The sequence below is a fragment of the Chiroxiphia lanceolata genome, chromosome 3, assembly GCF_009829145.1.
Source record: "Chiroxiphia lanceolata isolate bChiLan1 chromosome 3, bChiLan1.pri, whole genome shotgun sequence".
NCBI classification, from domain to species: domain Eukaryota; kingdom Metazoa; phylum Chordata; class Aves; order Passeriformes; family Pipridae; genus Chiroxiphia; species Chiroxiphia lanceolata.
In genome coordinates, this window is record NC_045639.1 from 39,244,061 (window position 1) to 39,269,071 (window position 25,011).

General features: G+C 36.3%; 1 protein-coding gene across 8 annotated transcripts in view; it reads right to left on the minus strand.

The window, feature by feature from the left end:
* RYR2 (ryanodine receptor 2) overlaps positions 1–25,011 on the minus strand; it is a 392,367-nt gene that overhangs the window by 227,488 nt on the left and 139,868 nt on the right. For 5 of the 8 annotated variants that reach the window (XR_004355863.1, XM_032681771.1, XM_032681769.1 and 2 more), the window contains exons 4-7: positions 22,774–22,794; positions 4,842–4,916; positions 4,020–4,098; positions 2,806–2,918 (exon numbers count right to left, since the gene is read on the minus strand). Coding sequence is in view for 7 of the 8 variants with exons in the window: in XM_032681771.1 (XP_032537662.1) it covers positions 2,806–2,918; positions 4,020–4,098; positions 4,842–4,916; positions 22,774–22,794 (288 nt within the window). In the remaining variant the exon portion in view is untranslated. The remainder of the gene's footprint in view (positions 1–2,805; positions 2,919–4,019; positions 4,099–4,841; positions 4,917–22,773; positions 22,795–25,011) is intronic. The other 3 variants (XM_032681773.1, XM_032681774.1, XM_032681770.1) reach the window with 1 other exon arrangement.

Genomic DNA, 25,011 nt, shown 5'->3' on the forward strand with positions numbered 1-25,011 from the left:
GTTTGAAAACATAGAGCAATATTGCAATATGAAAAGGTGATATTCCAGCCCTATTCCTAACAGCATATTTACGCAGAACATTTGATAGAAAACTTACTTTTCCCTAAGGTTTTAACCATAGAGTACACAATATACAGAAGCCTATCCCTCAGCATCCTGATGAACATCATTCTCTGGTAAGGGATCCATCTGAGGAACTCCACATCCTTAGAAAAAGCATTCCTCAGCTAGATTATTAAATAGAGTTTGTTTGGTATCACTCCAAGCAGCTTCACAAAAATAACTTCACCTCTCCACAGTCCTAACTATTGTAAAAGGTGTAAGTTGCTGCATCCCTTTAAGAGTTGTAGAAAACAGCAGCTATAACATGACACTGCATTCGACATGAAAAAAATTTACAATTTATAAAATATGCATTATTAGATGTATACTTATAATATATGTATTACTTTCAAATTTAATGTCCTTTGAAGTTATTTTTCTAAATGGCCTAATGGATTAAGACAATAAGAAGCAGCTTTCATGAAAAATATTCACTCATTTGTAACTGGCTAATACAGTTTTTATCAATTATTTGAATTTTCATAAAAGTTTCATTGCTTTATTGACAGTAATATAATTACTGAATAGGTAGGGGAAAAAAACAAATATTTTTATGATTAGGAAGGTACATAGTTTATCAGCTCTTAATTTAGTCTTGAAAAACATCTGTTTATAAAAATGTGTGAGTGTATGTAAGAGCAAAATTAATTTGCTGAAACCTTGCTTCCGCTTACTGTCAAACCAGAGCCGTATAACTGAAATAGGCTTAATAAATACTCATTAAAGCCTACCTCTAAATCATGTTACGACTATAATTCAGTGTCATTTCTCTCTACACTGAAAATATAATTTCTTTTTAGTATACTGAAGATGAAGTATACACATTAACACCACGTGTTGACAAAACTCAGTCTCTGCAGACAGCATCATGCATCTTGCTGCATCAAACTACACATGACAGCCTTGAGAATCAACAGTTGACGCACAAACCTAAATAATATAAAAAGCTGAGCTGATTTACTAATTAGAAGGCAGGAAGTATAAGTTCAGGCATATGCCTACAGAGAGATACTATTTGGAGCAAAATTCAACTTCAGCAACCCAATTCAATAATGCAATGAAACCCAATGTCTTTAAATAAAACCTTTTCATGAATCAGATTTCTTATTAATTTAGTCCACAATAAGTTGTTTTTCCACTGAGTCTAATTGCAATTCTCCTAAAAGTAGTTATTTAAAATAATTTTAAAATGCAAAGATGGTGAGAAAGTTGACAGAATATGTAATTACAAAAAATAACTCATTTAATGAGTTACTGAGTTTCTAAGTAGAAGTTACAATTATATTCTAATAATTATATTCTCATTTTCCTATGTGTTTCCAAAAATGGAAGAACATTTTCCATTGTATAATTAAAGTCTTATTAAGCTATTCACTTTTTTCTAAATATTGTAAAAAAAAAATAAAAAATAATGTCCTATAGTAAAAAAAAAAAAAAAGTTAATAATAGTGAATAAAACTTAATGTTATATGCAGATATCATGGAATATCCTGAGTTGGAAGGGACTCACAAGGATTGTGAAGTCCAACTCTTGGCCCTGCACAGGACAGCCCCATGTGCCTGAGGGCATTGTCCAAGTGCTCCTTGAGTCTCTCAGCCTTGGTGTTTTCGCCACTTCCCTGGGGAGCCTGTTCCAGCACCAAATAATCCTTGGGTGAAGAATCTTTTCCAATATTTAATTTAAACCTACCCTGACACACCTTCAGGCTATTCCCTCGGGTCCTGTCACTGGTCACCACAGAGAAGAGATCAGTGTCTGCCCCTCCTCTTTCCCTCACGAGGAAGTTGTAGACTGCAGTGAGGTCTCCCCTCAGTCTCCACTTCTCCAGGTTGAACAATCCAAGTGACTGTTCATAGGGCTGTTCATCAGCCACTCCCCATAGGGCTTCACCTCTTGACCCTTCACCATCTTTGTGGCCCTCCCAGATCTGAAAAAGTTTTTGACAAACTCAAAACAGCTCTTGTTTAGGGATTCTATTTTTAGGCTGTTTTGCCAAATCACTACGGTTGATTTTTCAAAAGCCTCCAGCAGAATTATTTTCTTCTTATTTTGAACTTCCTTTATCATAAAGAATAGTTCAGGTGTTTGCAACACCAAGAATTCCAAAAGAAATTCATGTTAAAGTGTGGAAGTGTTTCATCACAGAAAGAATGGGAGATACTTAGATGAAGAAAGTTATTTAAACCAGTGATAAGAAGCAGCTACCACAGAAATTTTTAAAATATTTCAACTATACTTAATATTAAGTATTTTAATTATATTTAATTATGATGTGTCAGTAGCTCTACATATTAAACTGTACATAATCCTAATAAAATTACGGTAACAAGCTTTAATTTATATGTAACAGCACTGTTAACCTCAGAACACTCAAAGGGATTGTAAACATCTCAATTATGCGATTTGGACAGATTTTTTTTTTCTGTGTTTCCTTTTTTTCATGATTAGTAAATTTTTCAACTCCTATTCCATTACTGAAATGGACACAAATTAGGTTAGTCATATACTGAAGTCTACTGAAGTCGCACTTTCCAGACCTTCAGTGTCTTGTGTTGCAAAATAGTATAAAAAGAACAGTTTAAACACCTTAAGTTTTAGTTTTGGGAGGTGGAAATGTAAACCACACTTTTTTACAACACTTTTTGTAACTGGGTTTTTTTTCTATAGAAAAAGAATTGTGCAGGTATTGTTACATAACTTACCAAATATCTTTCTGAAGAGACACTGACTAAAATAAGATCATCTCCAACACGCACTTTTTCTCCTTCTGATCGTTGCTTGGAAGCAGGATGTATGGTCCACCAGCATGCCTCACCTACATCAATATTAAGTAAGAGCAAGGAAATTAATAAGAAAGAAAAGGCCTAATCTTACGGACATTACTTTCACACCTATCTCAGCCCTAAAGTTCAGATCCAGTTTTCAGTTTGTTAAATCAAATGTTCATGTGTTTTCAGTAACTAGTATCACTCCTGCACCACCTTGTCAGAAACTCAGCTGGAAATAGTACACATAAGAAGACAACTAAGATCTCTGGAACAGTGATGCCAGAGTAAGGAGGCAGCTCTGTGTTCTTTAGGCAACCTGGTCCAGGCTGCTTTTGCTAAAGATTCACAGTCACCTTCTTAACAGATTCTGAAAAAGACATCAAAGAATATTCTGATGAGAATTAGGACAAAGAAATAGAGCAAACCATTACTAAGGGCAATGAAAATAACCGTTTACAATATTGCTTAAAATGATATTTGATAGATCTCATAAATTCAAATTCAAATCTGTTCTTCAACTTGTATTGGTTGCTAGTGTCTCTAATATTTATGAGTCAAAAATTCTGTTCCCACGACAAACCTTACTTTCTGATATGATTCCTGAACAAAAAGCTTGCTTTTCAGAAGAGAACTCTTTGATCTTGAAATTGGTCAACTATTGCATTTATTAGCCTTACTATTCCTAGTTAGAACAAGACTTTAAAAAACAAGCAAACTTACGCCTAACTACGATTATACCAAATCGATTGCATTACAAGAAGCAGTATTAGTCTTTAAAAAAATTAAAATAAATACAAGTCACCAATAGTTTAAAGCTTTAATAGAATTTTTATTAAAATAATACATTTTAAAAAAAAAATTTTAGTGAAAGGCTTCTACAGGAATTAAAACTTGGGAATATTCCTTTACTTATATTCACTAATATAAATTTATATTTAAATAGAAGTAGACATATTTAGATCTCATAGAAGAGAAATTAAATAACCTATTAGAAAACAAAAAGATACTGAATATTTAAACAAGAAAATATTGTTTGGTTTTGCTAGTTCTTAAAAAAATCTTACTTTTTATGAGATTTATCCATAGGTCTCTTCTGATTTTAGACTGAAAGTATTCTTCATTATCTAGTCTTTTTAACTAGTGTTTACCTGTTGTGTCCTCTTGCAATCCTACGTCAAATGCCAGCTTATCCATTGAAGATCGAGATGTAGAGAGGCAGCACAGATACTATCAAAAGAAAAAAGCGTACAGTACTTGTTCTGCTCACTTCTGATAATCCACTAAAATATAAAAACCTACTAACACAGGATTAACTATTCTTAGATTATCCCCACTAGTTACTTTCAAGAACGTGTATGCCTGATAACCAAATGGCACTCAAGGAGGCTTGACAAAGATATATGTTCTAAAATAACCTCTCAATCTATCCAAGCTATCTTTCCACTGAGACAGGAAATAGTGAGAGTGAAAATAAAGGAATTAGTTGAATCACATTTCAGCTCCATGAAGCCTCATCTGTAGTTAAGGAGTTTGGAACCTATATAATTCATCAAGGAATTGGAGACTAAGACTTCTGTCCGAAATACATGCAAGAAGGAATTTCCTTTTCCACTCAGCCTTCAACATATGCTCAGGTTGACAGCAAGATGCCAGCTGTTAATTCAGTCAAAGCTTATGCAATATGGAATATTCAAGGCAAAAGGAATGAGAATTCACCAACAGACTGATGAATGGAAGATTCAGCACTGCGGGAGCCAGACTTAGTTTTAGCACTTACCCAGATACACCCAGCTTGGTCTTGTATTTCCAAGCATCTACCCTTCACAAAGGTTTCCAGTAACCATGAGTAAAACGCCTCTTTGATGTGAATAACTCTCCAGATATCAGTAAGTGGCAGTAGGGTGGGCACTTTCAAACATAACTTTCATACAGAAAGGAAATCATTGCTGCTCACAACTCCTGTTACATACCATGCCGCTGTAGGAATGGCGCAGCAAGATTGCATGCCCGTAGAGTAGCGTTCGGTGACCACCACCTTGTGCAGACTGAAAGATAAAAAGAAATAATATAGTGGTATGACATAATAAAATGAGGCCTTTTGAGAAAGAAAGGAAGAAAAATGAGAGAAAATTGAGTACTTTGTACCATCACCTATTTGGTATAAAATAAGTTCTAGAATCTTGAATACTTCTTCCTTGGGCTGAAAGCAGGCAGTTCTAGAGAAGAGCAGCTTTGATGCGTCATACTACCTTCTACACACTTATGTATTGTTAAATCTCTCCATATTCACCCATTTTCCCTCCTTACTTTTATATAAAGGTATGCAGAGTGAGGACATTCTGAAATATTCCCCCTATTTTACCAGAAAGTATTAATCAACCACATTGAAGAACATCAGCCTGCAGACTCCTTGTCCCCCACTGCTTATCAGACAGAATTCTTTATCTGCTAGGACAGGTAAGCTAACTCAAAAGTATTTGGGGGTTATGAAAATTCAGAAATCATGTCCAAGTAATTGTTCCTCTTGCAAAACGCAGCATAAATTTCGAAAGAAAATTAAAAGTAATAAAATTCACTTTTATCCTAAGAAACTACAACCACAATTTCCACAATTTTCAATACAGTTTCTACTAATCAATAATCAGTTTAACTACTCATGAAAGAATAAATAAATCTTGTTAAAGTATGAGCAATGCTTCAACTTCTGCTGAAGATTTACATATTCCTTAGACTGAGATGCAGATGACTGGCACTGGACAGGAGCAGAGACTGACTGACAAGACACTGTCAAGAGCCTAAGCTCATATTTGACAGAACAACTCATGTAATATTATGCACACCACACTCATCAAGAAGTATTGATAAATACATATTTTATGAGTCTATAAATGTGACAATTCCATAAGCAGCATTATTCTTTCACATAGGATTCCTAATTTAGTTTCTCAAATAGAGTATTTATATCCCTTCTTTTACCACAGTAGACTGACCTTCTGTTTGATTGGAGCATCAGATTCATTACAGAATAAACTAGACACAATCATACTATTTTATGTGTCTGGCAACTACACTTCAGTGCTGAAGATCAGTTTAACTGGCTATGGTGGTAACACACAATTATTTCCCCTCCTTGTTTACTCATTGCCTTGCTTTATCTTTATGCATTTGCATTTGTTGATCTTTGAGTTACTTGGTCAAGAAAAACATAATAGGAATAGGTAGCGAAAAAGTGAGCACTTCAAAAATAACAATTTTAGCACTTTTAAGAAACTGCCAAAAGTTTCGGACTTTTACCTTTATTGAGAAAAGAGTAGTTTGATGGACACAAGGTATATTTTGACTTTAAGCAAACTGCATAGCAGTCAAAATGCAGGGGGGAACATTCAATAATCTCTCTGGAAGACTGAATGACATGAATTTGTATTGAGAAAGAATCAAAGCCATGGAGCTTGTCACAGACACAGTCTTGACAGTAAGATATGAAGGCTTAGCTTTGAACTACCATTAATACCACCCCTTCTTCCAAAGGCACAAGGAAAGAACAAGACATTTGATAATGTCAGGCCCACTGTGCCAAAGACGAATGTCTGCTGCTCATCACACTGGGGAAAAGAGAAAAAAATGCTGTGAACATACTGCCCTACCAGCATTTCACCAATATTTTAATCAAAATTATTCTGTGTTACTATTCATAAATTTGATATCTAACATAAAGATTTGGTTGCCTTTTGTACAAAAGATGAGAGGAGTAGTGTGACCAACAATATCATAGCAATGCTAGTTTCCCCTTACTTTGGCCATATTGATTTGTCTGTCTAGCACTTATTTTCTTAAATGCTCACTTGTAGCTGAACAGGAAAAAGGTTACCTCAAAACAACTTCAATCACTCCTGTGAAAAATGGCAGAGTGGTTTTAGATAATTTTTCCAAGAGGATTAAAGCAATTCTTTTTAACCAATATTATTTTGCCCATTAAAAAAATGCAAGCAAGTTTGCTGTTAGTTTCTTTGATGGAAAACAGAGTTGCAAAAAAACATTTTAAGAATTTCCCACCTAGAGGTTTTTGAGAGGAAATCATAATTAAACCATCCAGGTTGGGGGGGGGGGATTGAAAAGATGAGACGGAAAAATACAGGAAAGGCTAGAAAAGAAAGCTATATACAGGAAATACAGGAAAGGCTAGAAAAGAAAGTTCTATAAAACTGCCTTCCATTTTGGAGCTTGTCTTCCAGGATATGTACATACCTATAAGTTCATTTCCTATTTTAATGGCTCATTTCATAACTAAATACTCAGCATTTATCTTTATGCCAGAAACTGCATAGGAAGTAGCAGTTGGACCATGATTGTCTACTGAAAGAATCCTTGATTTTCAAAATGATCCATTCTATTTCCAGCAGAAAGCTGCAAATTTTCCGTATGTTAAAAAAAAAAACAATTAAAATAAATTTAAAAGTTAACAACTGGACTATTATGGCAAAGTTGCAAAATCCAAGATGAGATCTGCCACTGAAGTTTTACCAAGTTTCTACTGATATTGCAATAATAAAAACATTTCAGAAAACTCTGCAAATAAGACTCGTTGGAAGCCACAGTACTGACTAATTCAATCCATTACGCCCACAGATTTTTGCACAAATATACGAATGGCATTATAATGCAAGCAATTTGCTAACAACATTATTTACCATGAGACTTATTTTCTTTGTGTTTTTAATTTCCAATTTTCAGAGTAATTTCTAAGTTTAACAATACATTCCTCGAATAAAACCAGGATGGACAAAAATATATTTGTGTTCAAAGAAGAACTCACCACTGAAGTTCCTCCATTCAGGAGAATCAATTATATTAACACAAAACTCTTCTTATTTTATCCCCCAAGAATCTGGGATTTAGAGTAAGACTTGAAAAGCCTTCAGAACTGGCAAACACTGAAGACAATAAATTGAGATTGAAAGCACATGGGGCAAATTCACAATGCTTGTGAAAACTTCACATAAACTGCCCATCTCTAATCTAATATTTCTGCAGCTGGAATACAAGATTAATTTGGAGTCATCTAATTAATCAAAAGTCATTTCCAAGGAAAAGGCAGTTGAGGATATAACAACAAGAATTAGAGCTAAAGAAATTAGCATTCAAAATATATAAACAGCTTTCAAGATCAATACATTGCTAAACCAGGCAATGAGAATAGATTACTAAGATCTGAGCTATTTAATTTGATGTAAAGAGTGTTATCTTGAAACAAAAATAAAGGAAAATAAGTTAAAATTGGGAAATATTTATTTTTCCTTGTTATCTTAATAGAAAGAGAATTAAAACACCAAAAGGCACTCAAACGCTACAACCTATAAACTATGTAGTAAACTGTGCAAACAATGGAAGTACCATAACATGAAATAACATATTTATAATCAGATTGAATGAAAAAAATATCTATTTTACTGTGAATATCAATGCTACAGTAAGATATGTTATAATTGACTTAAAAAACCCCTTTATATCTGTATTATTTTGTATATACTTGACTGTCATAGATACAGACATGTAATCATCTGACAGAACAAAAAATTCACACAGTAGCACCAGCACTGCTGTGCCTACGGCTGCACTGCTACACTCCTGGATTCACATGAGAAGCTGCAGGAAATTAATCAAGGTGACATAAAATAAGTGTTTTGGAACTATTTGTGCTTCTGGGAACCTCAAAATGGGACTTTTTAGAGGCTGGTGAATAGCTTTGTGGCATTCATGATTTCGAGTCAGATAGCCATTAACTTTCTATTCTTTTCAAAAGAACAGCCTTATTTCTACTAGACTAAAACATTTCTTAGACCAGTGAGTACTCTACTGCAAGTAAATGCTCATGTTTCTTTGCTGACTTTTCTTCACAGGTCTACACAGTCTTCAAATGTGTGAGAAAAGGAAAAAAGCTACGAGCTTCAGGGAGAAAGAGAAAGACAATCATGCAAAAGCACGTACTTAAGATAGTTATTTCAGCTTGTGTACAAAGTTTCTGTAACATTGTCATTATTCAGAAATCCAATGCTTGAGAAAGCATGACAGCAATTGCATTTAGCACATGGCTATTCAAACAAATCTAGTCACCCACGAAAGCAATTTAAAAATACTGAATGTGTCACAAGAACACAGGAACTGATTCACACTCTAGAAAAAGTCATACAAGATAACGCAGTGACTTTTTAAAACAATGTAATGGCTTTTCCTGCTTCATTCCATTATGGGTCCGTATCAGTAGAATGGAATTACTGAAATGTGCTATAGGGAAAATGACAGTACAAAGAGTAAATTGCAGGGAAAAATAGCTTTGATGGACCTAAAAAGATAAAAATTCTAAAAAAAAAATCAAATGAAAAAATAAATGACAAGACATCAGTAGCAAATCCTTCAAAAATGCAACCCATATAACTTACTGTAATGGTAAATCATGACCTAATTGCAATCAGCTGCTCAGCCTCATATTTCCTCTGTGCCCCAGATGCAGCCCTAGCACTCTAGATGGAACTTAGGACCACTCAATATTTGCTCTAAATGAATTTCTAAAAAAAAATACTACACAACTACTTTCATGGCACTGAACATTTTTAATGTGGCAAAGCATGTACAGAAGCTGTACAGTAAAAGAAGCAACATGCTCCCCGTTTTTCTTCAAAAGTGTTTTCCAAGGCAAATACTGCAAGATAACATTAAAAAATTCAAATATGACTGTTATGTATTAGTATGTCACTGTAAAATTAGTGGCTGTTTCATATGAACACTGGAGTAAAACAATGTCCCTTAAAGCACTGAGTACTCACACTTCATTAAAATGGAGCACACTAATGGTGGCCAACTTGAGCATAAAACAGATGCTAGAGACAACAGCATGTTAAACAGAGGACACCTATCCATAAAAACACTTGTAAATATAAATGCAAAGGCATTATTTTCTCCATCACGAGTATGTTCTAAGTTTCATGAAGTTCAGTAGTTTATTTCTAACATTTGTACTGTTAGAAAACTACAAAATTATGAAAAAAAAATTCTATTTCTAAATCTAGATTTAAAATTAAATGTATAAGCAGAAGTATGGAATTAAACACAGAATGTACTACAGTTACCTGCTATGAACCCTTTTAAATTAAAAACCATCATCATCACAAAAATAAACCAAGCAGGAAACTGCACCCACCAGTGATGGAAGCTCTCCAGAATTATATGTAAAAAAACTACATGTTTCTCCAGTGATGGAACCTTCTCCAGCTCCCTTCCCTGGGACCCACATTGCAGCTGTCAAATTTTTCATGCAGGAGAATTCATTACATTCTTAAGTTGTGGTTTTGATCCATTATGAAGAAAAGTCAAATAGGAAATCTGAGTCTGACCACATATATTGGTTTGAAAAAAATCAACTACCACATATTTTGAGTAAAACTACATTTAGGCCCTGGACTATGCTGTTCCCAGTCAGAAACAACCTGTGTCAAGATCAGAGATGTAAAGCTGTTGGTATCAATGCCTTTATCAAGATGCTGATGAAAGTTTTTTAACCAGCAGGCTAATATAAGTATTTAATCTCAGCTAGTTCTTTAAAAAGAAAACTGCGAATGCATAAGAAACATGCTTTGTTTATATAAAATTCTTCAGGAACTTCTTTCATTAAAGGTCTCCATTTAAGCAACCTTAAGATAGAGTGAAAACTACTGGAAGGATATGGAATAAATGCAGATCTTGAAAGCTTTTGAACTATCCCTTAGGAGAAGGCAGAATTAGCAAGGAAGTGAAAGAAATCAGGAAGAGACTAAAAGGAACTGTGAGAAATAGGAGGGAAGGATGTCCCACAGTCTAAAACCATCTCACTGTGGTTCTACACATAAATATTTGCATGCTACAACCATTTCTGCAGAGGAGATGATACTCAAAGTATTTCCATAGCAATGTAAAAACTACTCAGTTATTGATTTAAGTATTAATATGCAGTTTCTTAATCTGTTCTAGAACAATGTTGATGGAGGCCAGTATTTATCTAAAATTGGCAATTACGCAATCCTACAAGCTGCCTAGAATAGGAGACCACCACAGGTTGATGAGACCTCTTATTCCCCACAATTACACATTGTCTAAATTTTTTAACACTGAGTGCAAGTTAGATGACTAACGAGAGCTTCTTGCTGACAGTAGGAAACAGCCAGCTGGAAAATACGGGAAGGCCTGTTCTCTTGATACCACCATGATCCATTACAGTCTACAAAAAGCTAAAAAAAAATCTTGATGTGGTAGGTTGACCTTGGCTGGATGCCAAGTGTCCAAGTCACTCCCCCTTCTCAGCTGAACAGGGGAGAAAAAGTAAGATGGAAAACAACTTGTAGGTCAAGATAAGGCAGTTTGCTAAACCCAAAGTGAAAAGTCATGCATGTGCACAAGTAAAGGGAAAAACCCAAAGATTTTATTTGCTACTTCCCTGCATCAGGCAATGTCTGGCCACTTCCCAGGAAGCATGGCTACAGCACATGTAGTGGTTGCTCCAGAAAGCAAATGTAAATAATGAATGCCTCCACTTCCTCCTTTTCTTAGCTTTTATATCTGAGCTGACATCATATGGTATGGAATATCCCTTTGATCACTTTGGGTCAGCTGTCCTAGCTGTGTCCCCTCCAAAGATCTTGCCCACCCCCAGTCTACTGATGAAGGGGTAGAATGCTGGAGAAACAGCGCGGATGCTGTGCCAGCACTGCTCAGCGGCAGCAAAAAACAACAGTGTATCACTGACACTTTTCTAGATACCAATGCAAAGCACAGCACTGTGAGGGCTGCTATGGGGAAAATGAACTATGGGCTATCTGAACTAGACTTTATACACTTCACAACAAAATACAAACTCAGATTAATTTAGCCTAAGGCAACTAAACAGCCAGTGGAGAGAAAAAGGCCCTTTTGGTAATAATTCAGCCCACCTAAAATCTGAGCATTCTGCTTACAGTTACACAGGGAGCTTAGAATATCCATGGCTGTTAAGTCTGGTATTTCAGTCTTGTGAGATGAATGCCAAACAGAGTCCAGAAAATCCCAAGCAGTAGTGAGACCAGAGTCTGTGGAAACAGGCTGAATCACTGCAGAACTTGTGAAGTAACCCTGGAACAGAGCTAGAAGGCTTGTGAGACAAGATTAGGCAGGCAAAACTAAACAGCTAACACTTGGAATGCAAATGCTGGTAAATTAAATCTTCAGTAGCATCAGAGAACTCGAAAATGCTGCAAGCAGTAAAGACTACAAACAAAGCTAGAGAGTGAGCCAAGAAGTTTTACATGTTCTTCTTGCTCACAGAAGTATCCATTTTCTTTAAAAATCCTGACACAAAACAGACGGAATTCTCTTTACTAAGTAACATCATCCAGGTCCAGAAGCCTTGAATTCTTCTACCAAAAAACCTAAATAGCTAAGGAGACCCTTCTGCAACTACTGTGCTCTTGGGCTGCCATTTCCAGTGGTTGGTACTAAACCCACAGCATTTAGTTGCTTAGAATTTAAAGATGTAAAGTAAATCAATTTACTGACACATGCCATTGATCTAACCTTCCTTCACTCTGCTCCTATCACTTAACATCAATATCAAAGGGTGAATTCAAACAGTCTAAAACCTCTGTGTGTTTCATTGTAGCCCATGCACCATATTACAATAGAATAACACGCAGGAAGTTGAATATATCAAGACATTATACATGCTATACATATTCTAGTCTTTATAGCTAACTTTTAAACCACTACTTATTTAATTGACTTTTCAGAAATTCACTACAAAGCAGTAAGTGCTGCAAAAACTCAGGCATGGAGATTAGTATGACTGATGACTGCTGGTACCGGCTCTTAGATAATGATGGCCACTGTGATCAAGAAAAAAAAAAAGGTAAAAAAAAAGAGAAACAAATAAAACTTCTTTCATTGACATGATCAATGGTTACTTTCTATTTTATGTCAAGCCAAAAATAAAACAGAAAAAAGAGTTTATCTAAACTATAGGTTTCCTGAGAATAGCTTGAATTAAAAGCTGCATCACAATGTGTAATTATGCTTTATATAAATATCACATAAAAATTTGAATATGAATAAATCAACTGGCCAATAAAAAACATAGGTATGTCTTATTCAGTTGAGAACACAGAAATATTTTACTATCTACATTAAAGGATTGGAAACATCAGTAATGATGAAAAATGTTTTCCAGCCCCATGCTAAATGATCCCAATTTCACTAATATTGACCTGTTCGAAGGCAGAATTAGAAACACTTCAAATAAACCTCATCATTAATATTTCTGACAGTAAGTATATGGTATCACTTCCCCAGTAATGGAAAACTACACAAGAAGGAAAATCAGACACAGCAGTAAAAATAAATCAAAAATGAATAATATTGATCATCTGTTTCCAGTCTTATATTTAAAACAAACATTTATATTTATGGCTAAGGCAATAATTCCATTACAAATGCCTACTTTCAAGCACTTTCAGCGTTTTGGAAAAAAAATTGCCCAACAGAATAAAATTTATTGATTTCTCCCTTAATCTAGTGAAGATTTCTCTTCCCCTGTACTCCTCCTTATCTGCATAGGACATAGAAGAAATAATAAAAATCATCCTGGTTATTTTAGAGCTGAATAAGCGGAGGAGGGAGGCATTTTTCACAGGTTAAGGATGGTGACTAAGCTTTTTCTGTTGTTATATGATACAGGGAATGTGAATCATCCTTGTCACTTGGAAAGAAACTCACAGATAAAGAATAAGACAGACAGCCGAGGGGGAAGAAAAGATGGATAAGCAGAGGAATCATGCTAAGAAAATTCCTCTGACATCATTAAATCCAGTCCTTAAAATAGAACTGCTTATCTAGCCCAGAATTTCTCCCTTTGGGAGTGTGACAAGGAAGCAAGACCATACCATAGAAAAGCAAACTCTTACAGAATGAAAATCAGTAAAGAAATCATTGTAGAAGTTGAATTGGGAATATACATTGATAATTAAAGTAGAAAATGGATCAGCAACACATTTTGGTGAAAACTGCAGCTAATTATTCAAATGTCAGGTATTTAAAATGCTAAATTCTTAGAGGTTCACCAAGTGCTTTGTCAAAAATAAAAGAAAAAAAAAAAAGGCAGCCCTGAGAAGCAGAGCTACAGCAAATGCCTGCTGACCTGAGGCAGTGACAGCTCCATCCCAAGCGCTCCCCACCCACCCTAGAGAGACACCAAACCATTACAAGAGCTTCTTGTGACAGAGGAAACTGTTTGATGTCCCTGCTTTCCAAAATGCCCAAATGTTTTACTGTGACTTCTCTTATTTACTCATTGTCTCAAGATTTTGTATTTACAGAATAATGCTACATTCTTACCGAAAGGATAAGTATGAAATGAGAACTGGAGAAGCCAGCCAAAAGTCCTTTCTCCATAAGGGTGCTTCCTTTTAGTCTTCATTATCTAAATAAACCATAACCCCAATCCAAACTAGAGTCACTGTGGCTTCTAAATCCAAATTTTTAAGAAATTCAGTATGTTTTATTTAGTGAAGGTAAGGTTGATGCTGATGTTAAAAATAATGAAATAGAATGAATTAAATTGTAGGAATTCACAGGAAGTATAATACCAAATGTTTAACTTGCTTACCTTCATCATAAATTTCTGTAAATCCATGAGAAGGGGGAAAGAAAGAGAAAATGTGAAATGAATATTTGCTTTTGGGTGCTTAAAAGTGGGATTTGTTTTCCCTGAAAAAGTGAGTGGGACACACTCACTAGAAACCACATTTAAAAGGAATATTTATCATTGCAATTACCATAATTATAGCTCGCGTTGGAAAGCAAAACAGCTACTCAGAACAAGGCTTCATCATTTTTTTACGCAGTAGTTTTCTCAGAATTTTCTTTACCTTTAATAATATAGCATATGAAAAACTTATTGCTTAAAGACAAAAGACAGTACAGTTAAAGCAGGACCCATGCCTGACTGTCTTAAACAACTTGCTCTGCTGATAGTTTCTAAATACAATGTGAGTTGTAAATCCTGCATTCAAAGTGCAGTGCTGAAGAGCAACATCACTATCGTAGTAACACATCATATGTAAATGCACATTCAATTAAGACAATTTAATGTTAGCAAGACTAAAAAACTGAGAGCCACACAACTGATACCAGAAGATTATAGAAAATTTTAGGTTAATTTTCATGAAGGGTGCTCAAGAATAAAAGGAGAGTGATATGCTACATGCAATGATTTCTTTGTGAGAGATTTATGGCCACCTTTTCCCCTTTTGACCTCATCAGTTCATGTTTTGATATCACAAAGTTGAAACTGAGGACTGAAGTTTGTTTCTATCCCATATGAAAAGGGAGTCTAACTGGAGAGCTTCCAAGCAATGCTGGCTGTTTTCATTTCATACATGCTTTTAAAACCAAAGTATCTGTTCTCGAAGATGTACAAGATGTTCTAGCTAAAGGGAAAAAAAAGTATCATCTAATCAATTTAAAATGTCCAAAGAGTTCTCTCCTTAAAATTCTTCCCGATCTATTTGGTTGTTATCAAAATAGCTTGGTAGTTGTCATGCTGAAATTTTGTTTGCTTTTACTGGGAGGCTCCAAAAACTAACCAGAAATCTTTACTGAGCTGTCTACAGTGGGGTGTGTATAAATTAACTAATACAGAAACAAGTTATGTACATGATTAATTAAAATAAACCTTTCCTATATTTGTCAATACTGACTTTCACTTGCCAACATGCTGTCAGTTTATCAAGGACATTAGATTCATCAAAGTCTCTTCCAGCTGTCATTCAGCTATGAAATTTTATTCAGGGAACTATATAACCCCATCTCTTTTAGTATACCAAAAGTACATTAAACAACAGTCCTGTGACTTCTTGTTCTCTTCTTGACAATTTATTTAATTGCAGGATTGTAATCTCTTAACCACCTTCAAGTTAAAGTGAATATTTTATAAAGCAGCTTCTTGTGCTGGATTTTTTTTATGACCAGATTCAACAATTCATTGTCATCAGTTAATGTATTAAATGAACTATAACAAATGAGAGAGAAACAATTGTCATCTATTTGGATCTGTCATATCATATTCTTTAGAGTTACTCTGGTTCCTTAATAATTTTGAAAATAATTTACACATCAGTCTTAGAGACAGAAAGTTTCATGAACAGTGTCCCTCAAGCTAGAAAACCTTAAAGACAACACTGGGTGAGGGAAGTCTAAACACATGTCCACCTATTGCTTCAAAACCACCAGGGAAAGAAATACTCTGAAATGTAGTTGTTGCAAAAATGTTATCTCTACATGGCAAACACTTAGATGTATGTTATGCCCACTTATATGAAGCAAGTTGCCCTGTGAAACTTCAGGCCAAGCCTAAGAAGTTAGGTATCATGAACTGTAAAGGCCACAGCTGCCAGCCAACAGCCAGGACAGAGGGTTCTGGATACTCCTGTCATACCCTCCTGGAAACATTCTCCAAGGTTTTTAGACAAAATATCTTCTTAGTTAAAGGAGAATGCTTACTCTGAAAAACATTAACTCTCATTTTGGGGGAAAAAAAGGAGAGAAAGAGAAGAAAAAACACAGCAGAAATTATGGACTTCACGTAGGTAACAGGCTGTCACAAAAGAAATTTCTCCAACTTGTTCTCTGCAGAAGGAAGAAATTCCTGCTCCTACACAGCTGCTCTCTGTGTCTCAGCACAACAGCGGACATGAGTTTCTGGGCTAAAATTAGCAATTTAGAATCTGTATTTGAAAATTAAACAGACAGAAGAGATATAATTTGAAACTTTTAAAAGTCATTCTAACTTTCTCTCCTGGTTTTACCTGGGACAGAGTTAATTTTCTTCCTAGAGGCTGGTGCAGTGCTGTGTTTTGAATTTAGGATTAGAATAATGATAATAACACACTGATATTCTAGTTCAGTATTTATACTAAGCTAAGGGCTTTTCAGGTTCTCATACTATCCTGCCAGTCTGTAAGCCGGAGGGCACAAGAAGCTGGGAGGAAACAGAGCCAGATCAGCCAACCTAAACTGGCCAAAGGGATATTCCATACTATATGGAGTCATGCTTTGTATACAAACTGGGGAGAAAGAGGGCCTGGGGCTGCTGGTCAGGAACTAGCTGGGCATCAGTTAGTGAGTGGTATTATTTTATTTTCTGTGCTATTAAGCTTTCATTTTATCTCAACCCACAAATTTTACTTTTTTTCCCATTTGTCATCCTCATCCTACTTGGGGTTGGGAAGGCAGTGAGCAAGTAGCGTGGTGTTTAATTGCCTGCACATATAAAGCACCTCAATCCTTTCTGGTGCCTAAAATGGGGCACAAAGTGTTGAGATAATGACAGATCTGATTGGAGCGTGCTATAACAAATTTTTTATAAGCATTCATTATATTATTTTATTAGTCTCTGGTCACAATGTTGATTTATTTGCTTTCCAAGGCCATAAAAATGTAGAATCATAAAACATTTTGGGTTGTTGGGGACCTTTAAAGGTCATCTAGACCAAGCCCCGCAATGAGCAGGGACATCTTCAACTAGACTAGGTTGCTCAGAGCCACATCAAACCTGACCTTGAATGTTTCCAGGGATAGGGCATCCACCACCTCTTTGGGTAACCTGTTCCAGTGTCTCATTGCTCTCATCATAAAAAACGTCTTCCTTATACCTAATATAAATTGTCTTTCAGATTAAAACCATCACCTCCTGTCCTACCCCAACAGGCCCTGTTAAAAAGGCAATCTGTCTTATAGCTGTTGTGTATGTTCTCAAAGCTGTGTTATTTAACATCTTGTATGAGGTGTATCTTCCCAGCTGCTCTGTTTATAATCTCTGGGGGCTGGATTAGGGTCATTATTTTGTTGTACTTTGTAATACTGCATTAGGATATGATAAAATTGAGCGTCATGAGACTACTCTGGTTTTTTTAAATCAGCATTGCCATCACCTTCATATTTCAGGAGCCATCTATCAGAAAGTATTAATCATTACGCCTTTTACCTTTACTCCTCAGAGAGCCAATCTATGGGGGAGATACCTTCCTCCATCTTCCCCTTTTCCTCCAAGCTAATTACAATAGCACTTGAGAATTTTGGCTATCCTCAGGGTGCTAAAACCAGCATGTTCCTATGTGTTTCAGGTCTTGTTTATGGCTAAACACCTATTTAAGAATACCATCCATAGATCTATCCTGAGGCTTGATAGTGATGAGTGTCACGGTGTGTGGGATAGGACAGGCAAGTGCCTAGAACACCTCTAACATTTTGAGATTTCACCCCTGAACAAGTGCAGAATCCTGAAAAGCTAGTAAAATACTTGGTAAAGGTATGCTCTCACCCTGGCAATTCCAGACAGACACAAATCACTGCAACATGTTTGGGCATGATTCAGGCCTGCCATGCCCTTTTCAACACTATTCATACCCTCAAGGGGAAGAGAAGATCTCTGGATCTGATGACAAAATGACATGCACTGTGGCTACCCCAACCCTGGCCATAGGCACTGCAGCTGAACCAATGAACCAACCCATGTCAGTATCAGTCACCTCCATACACCAAAAGAAATCTGGAAGCAGAAGTGAGGTCATTTAGTAAGGGATGAAAGAGTGTCTTCTAAGAGGGAGTAGGAAGGAAAAGTGGACAAGGCAGACTACTTCAAAGCAGGGCCATCACAAGAAGAGAAGGAGGAAGAGAGGTGGACATTGATCAGGGGGCAGAAAAAAGAAAAACTCATAAATGAGATGGCAACCAACCAACTGAGTGAGCAGTGAGATGTGTGAAAAGATTTCAGTTGTTGTATAGGTAAGCACATTGTCATCTTGCTGCTCCAATGTTGGGAAAATGGGGACAGCAGCCTGGAATTAGAGGGTAAGGAAGCTGGGATTCCTTTCTAGGGAAGGAAGCATTGACAAAGTGGTTGAAAGAGGGGCACAATTCCTTAGTTTCTGGAGGTGACTTCTGTCAGATGGGAAGGAAAGGCACCCTTTCAAGGAAGATGTGTCACCCAGGCAAGTGGACCACCATGGTGAAAGGTATCCAGTACCTGAGGGAATTAGCCATGCTAGAGGTGGATGAATTAGCCAGTCAGCTCCAGCAATATGGAGAAAATGTCTTCTCCTTCCTCATCTCAGTTGCGGAAAAACTGGTCCAGCGACACAAAGATCCTACTCCCCACCAGTATGGACCAGTGTCTCAGCTATTCAGCGTAAACTTTCCTCTGCTCAAAAGAGAGGATACAGTGGGTACACATCACCCTGTAGTTTGACCTATGCGACCACAGAGAGGACATGAGGAAGTGGGCTGGAAAATCTGCCTCAGTCCTAGAGGCACAGCTATGTGAGCTGCAAGGAAAAATAATCACAAAAGGGGCTTCTTCCAGGAAAATCGCTGCTCCAGTTTCCAGTCAGCAGTTCTCCAGAGCAGAAGGGCTGATTTTACTCCTGATGGAAGGGACTTCTGATTCATATTTACAAGAAGCGAGTATTCAATATCATTACTAGGACTAGAGGGGCCCTGCCTGCAGCCACACTGGAGTGTGTGGATTCAATGACCTGGCACATCAGACCCACAGTAGTATAAGGCTCTAGCAGACACAGACACAGAGGATATTGTAATTGTAATGTCAGTTCCCATTGGTATTTCTGGAATGAAAGGGGTATCCCAATGACTGACTGTATTGGAGGTTGGAATGACCCTGACTAGGAATGAGTGGCAAAAGCACTCCTTTGCAAATGGCCCAGAGGCTCCATGCATCCTTGGCAGAAACTATCTTAGGAGAGGGTACATCAAGGAGCCTAAAGGATATCAGTGGGCTTTCAGTATAGCTGCCTTGGAGACAGAGGAAGTGGGCTGCCCAGGGAAGTAGTGGATTCTCCGTCCCTGGAGGTTTTTAAGAAGAAACTGGATGTGGCACTTAGTGCCATGGTCTAGCAACCGCAGCGGTAGTGGATCAAGGGTTGGACTTGATGATCTCGGAGGTCCCTTCCAACCCAGCTGATTCTATGATTCTATGAAATTAAACAGCTGTCTACCTCACCACTTCTCTCAGAGTACCCTTCTTTTATGCTGTTGCAGAAGGTTGAAGAACAACAGATGCCAATCACTACCGCAATGCTGCACCAGCAGCAGTATCACACCGAGACTCCCCAATTTCCATCCATAAACTGACTCACTGACAGGAGAGTAAAGAAGTGATCAGCAGGATCCACTCACTCTTTAACTCAGCCCCATATGGCCAGTGTGAAATCCTAATGGACAGTGGAGACTAACAGTAGATTATCTTGGCCTGAATGAAGTCACACTGCCGTGTCACTGAGTGCTGCCCTACTAAACACTGACAGAACTTCACAGTGAACCAGAAGCAAAGGTAGCCAAGTAGTAGCCACAATTAATACCACTAATGCATTTTTCTTGATCCCTCTGGCAGGAGAGTGCAGGCTGTAATTTGATCTTCTGTTCTATTACGTGTCTTTATCTCAAATCATGAATTTTACTATTTTTCACAAATCTCTCTCCCATCCCATGGGATGAGAGGAGGGAGTAAGCAGTTTTGTGCTGTTTAACTGGCCTCCTGGTTAAACCATGACATATCCGTTGCCCTTGAAAGAGCTTCAACTCCCAGCATATCCCTTAAGCAGAGCAAATATTTTGGAACAAAATAACCAGAAGAACTACAGTCAACAAGAGAACACAGAAACTGGAGTAATTTCTCCTAAAAATTTTGTTAGCACACTTTACAGGCTAGAACAGCTCAGAAGTGAATGACTTTAGCTTATCCTCTGAATGGCATGAAACTACTTGCAGTAAGGTTCAGCTACTAATTTGCTCATTAATTTGACATGAAGCTTTCCTCTGGCCTTGGGCTTCAAGGTTTCCACAGATACCTAGACATAATTGAACACACTTGCATTAGTCTTGTGTGTCATATTGGAAAACGGCTTATGAAGAAATAGATGTATTAGAATGAGGTGTCTGACCTCAGTGACCATGCAGCTGAACAATCACCAGCTTTCTACTGCATTTATTCACTGTGTACATCTGCAGTCCACGATAATACCACTGGTAACACTCTGGAATTACAGAGGGAGTTAAAAGCTGCTTCACAGGCCAAATTGGGGCTTCATTTGAGGGAGAATTATTTTATGTGAAGTAAAGCCAGCACCCACTCCATCTCTATCAGATCAGTTGTCTGGATTACATAGTCAGTCTGTTAGGAAAAGCCTTTAACCAGTATAACTTGGAATGAAACATTTAGCTTTGCTCTCATGGGAATAAGCTCTTTTTAAATAACTTAAGGACTCATTTCGATGAAACAGTCTTTCCAAAGCATAAGATTTTGATGTTACTAAGTTCTGAAATAAAATAAAATAAAAAAAAAAAACAACACCAAAACAAAACAAAAAAAAAACCACCACCAAAACAGCAGATCTGAAATACTACATTTTCCAAGAACTGACTATGAACACTTCAGGCAAAAACAAGCCACATCAGTGTCTCACTAATAAACTTCTAGCATATAATTTTTCATGCATTGTGAAGTATGAGGCTAGGTGCTTGTATAATACTGAACATGTTTTTAATAGTAGTTTTTTCTCTTTATAGCAAAATTACTTATAGGAATAAAACCACAGAATCTAAAGATATACAACCTAGCTTTCTCAATTGTAGTTAAAAAGATGGGCAAACTGAGAAGGTAACCTGACCATCAGTATGGCTTAAAAACACTCAAAATCAATCCGTGTAAGAATTGATGGTTTTTATCAATATCAGATCCACAGAATATGGATAATGCCATCATACTGCTACAATTAGCTAAAATTAATACTTAACTAGAGTTATTGTTTAATAAATATTATAAATATATACCTATAGATGTCACATAACATAGATATTTGTGAGTACAGTAGCACGGGTGTTGAAAAGTCTAAGCCACCATTTAAACAATGTACTTACCTGCAGAAGTCTCAGGAAAGGTCTAATTTGAGTCACTACTTACTATAAATATGTAATAATCACAGATTATAATTCTGTAATTTCTGGCTGAAATAAAATGAGACCAGTGCTATAGTTATATTATTGGTCATATTCCAGAAGATGTCTGAGGTTGTCACTGGTCATGTGCAGCTCAAACTAAGTATTAAGAAACCAAGGAGGCCTATTATGGTCCAAGCTTTCAGAGAGGCTTCTAACATTTTCAATGTGAACAAACAATTCTACACACATTTTTATGGCCATTAACTCATACATATGCAGATGTTACATATTACATTGAAGAAAAACATATGTAAATATGTCCCACAGAGAGGAGTTATATCAAATGCCCAAACAAATATGCATGGTATAGACAGACACATTAGGAAAGGCCTTAACAACACATTCAACAGAGAACTGTGCTTTATTTGCAAAAATCTAGGAATTTTTTTTATTCTACAGTAGCTGTTCTCCATCATTAAATGTTTCGTGTATTTGCAGTTACACACAGCATTACAAATTATTTACCAGTATTAATTATCTTACTGTCATGCAGTTTAGGATTACACTGTCTATATTGGAAAAGATAGGGTGGGTTACAGAATGGAATTATAACATTAGACAGCAAGGCTCAAAACTGACAGGCAATAATCATACATTCATATTACACAATTCTATGATCAAATTAAAAGAGAAAAAGTCATTGTGGTAACATGAAATTTGGTATGACAATTCACAAATGACCAGATTCTACACAACCAAATATTCGCCTCTTTTTTTTTTTGAGCCATGCAAGTTGAAGGGTCATGAACACACAGGGTATCAAAACAGACAGGTTAGACTCAGTGGCAACATGAAACATTCGGGATCGAGTGAATAAAAGACAGAATCACATACCCATTTTTCCACATCAACTAGCTGTAGAAAGAAAAAGCAAGAAATCAGTAAATCTCTTCCCTTAAATACAGTGTATCAAAGTCTATTTTGAAGTTAACATTTCACATTTTTGGAAATGTATCTAGTATGAGTCTAAGTTACTCTTCTGGCAGTTTCTCTTTAAAATGCCAATACTTCACTTTCTGTCTTTATTTTGTGGAAAGCACTTTAAATTCTGGAAGTCCAAAATGTCCCTCCAAATATCAGATAATAGGCAGCAAAGGAAGACTGATGCTGAAGTAATTCCACAGTGTATTCAGTACCAACCAGTCAAAAATGCAGAACACAGTTACCCACAAATTGTATTGCCATGTCTTCTTAAGTAAAACTCTGTCACAAGTGAACATTATTCACTTGAAAAGGTTCCATTGCTGCTATTCAAAGTTTGCCATTTTAGTGAATGCAGTAAGTATAAAAGGTAAAATTAGGGGTACCTGTCAGACCCTGACCCTACAACCTGCAACATAAGAGAATAACTTGTATAAGAACAGAGAACAGCACATCAAAATGTCAATTTTCTGATGGGGAAAGAGAGAATGGTTTCGAAAGCTTAAGGTTTCAAGGTTCATTAAGGAAACAGATTTTAAATTACTTTCTCTAAGAAGTTTTTGGACTATCTTACAGTCTCAGAAAGGATTGAGAATATCTACTAGAACACATTTCAGCTACTAGAATAGCTTGTATTGCACTACCTATTAAAAACAGTTGACAACAACAGCAGTATATCTGAAGTAGATTTGTCTCTGGACTTTGCACAGAAAACACTGAAGCATATCATGCCTTTCATGGTTTTATTGCAGGTACATATTGACCTTTTGTTAGCATATGCCACATAAAATTTTAACAATAATTTAAGATAGCTTAGGGAAAACCAGGAGTAATCCTCAAAAACAGTAATATTCAGATTACAACTTATGAAGTTTCTGTAATAAAAGGCAATGTATTTAGTTCTTATCTGTTAGAATAGTTCAAAGTAAATTTTCTCACTTTTTTAATACACATTAAAAAAGGAGGAGTTTTATATTTTCAATATTGTTCAGTCCTGCTAGCACACAAAATTCTGATTTGCCTCTATTTTTTAAATTAATCTTTACTGTGACTTTTATTATCAACCAAAGCTGCAGGAATTCCTCCTAAGAAACACCTAAATGATTTAAAACAGATAAAATATAAGAAAAAATTTAATAAGATGTTGATATATTAGAAAAGTAAGCAATAATTTAAATCTAAACACAAACAACACAATTACAATGTCTTAAAGAAAAAAAAAGGAGTAAGGAATAGCCAAGTTAGATTTAAGTACAAGTACTTCATTTTATACCTTGTTTTAGATACATCTTTTTCTTTGTTAAAACTGTATATGCTCTGAAAACAGCACTGCAAGCAACTTGCCTGTATGACAATGCTAGAAAGAGGTGAATTGATTTATGTCTTTATTGTCTTGCTTTGAGAAGTGCTTGCTATCCCAAAATGTAAGTGAACAGGGCAGTATTGGTATCAGAAAGAATTTACTCAAAGCTCAACACCCATTATCAGTTCTACAATTAATTGCCTTTCAATTTCTGAATTGTTCATTTACTTTATTTTAATGAACACCAGTTATCTTAAAGAGTCAAGTGCAATATTTGCCAAGTATTTATAAACTCTACACACAAATTCTGCATTGGTATACTCACCTTTAAACAGAACTGTCAACAGGCTTTGGCATATGCCAAAGAGTCTCTCAGGACAAGCACTTGAATGGTTCATGTACACTTGTCAAACGTACAGTTCGACACCCACATCTTTCATACAGGAAAGATGATGAATGCATCCAAAAATGCTTCTGGTACAGTGTACAGCACAACAAAATCCTGCATTTGTAATTATGGACATATTCTATAGGCCCTCTGCTGTGAGCTTCTTCAGAGCCCTCCCAAATCCAGTGTGCTTCCTTTTCATTTGTGGGAGAGCTCATTCAGAGACTGAAGTCACAAGACATTTGTTTCTTACAGACCACTTTGACCCAAGTTCTAAAACCTGTCTGTGCAATATATGTAGACAAAATTTAGTTTGCTTTTACCTTATGGAACCTATTCTGGAAGAGCTATGACCTTCTAGGCATTTAATATCCCATCTGGGGGTGAAAAAAGGCACAAGCATGACATAATAATATATTTACTTATCTGGAAATTTCCAGTAATGCATACTAGGTAAAGC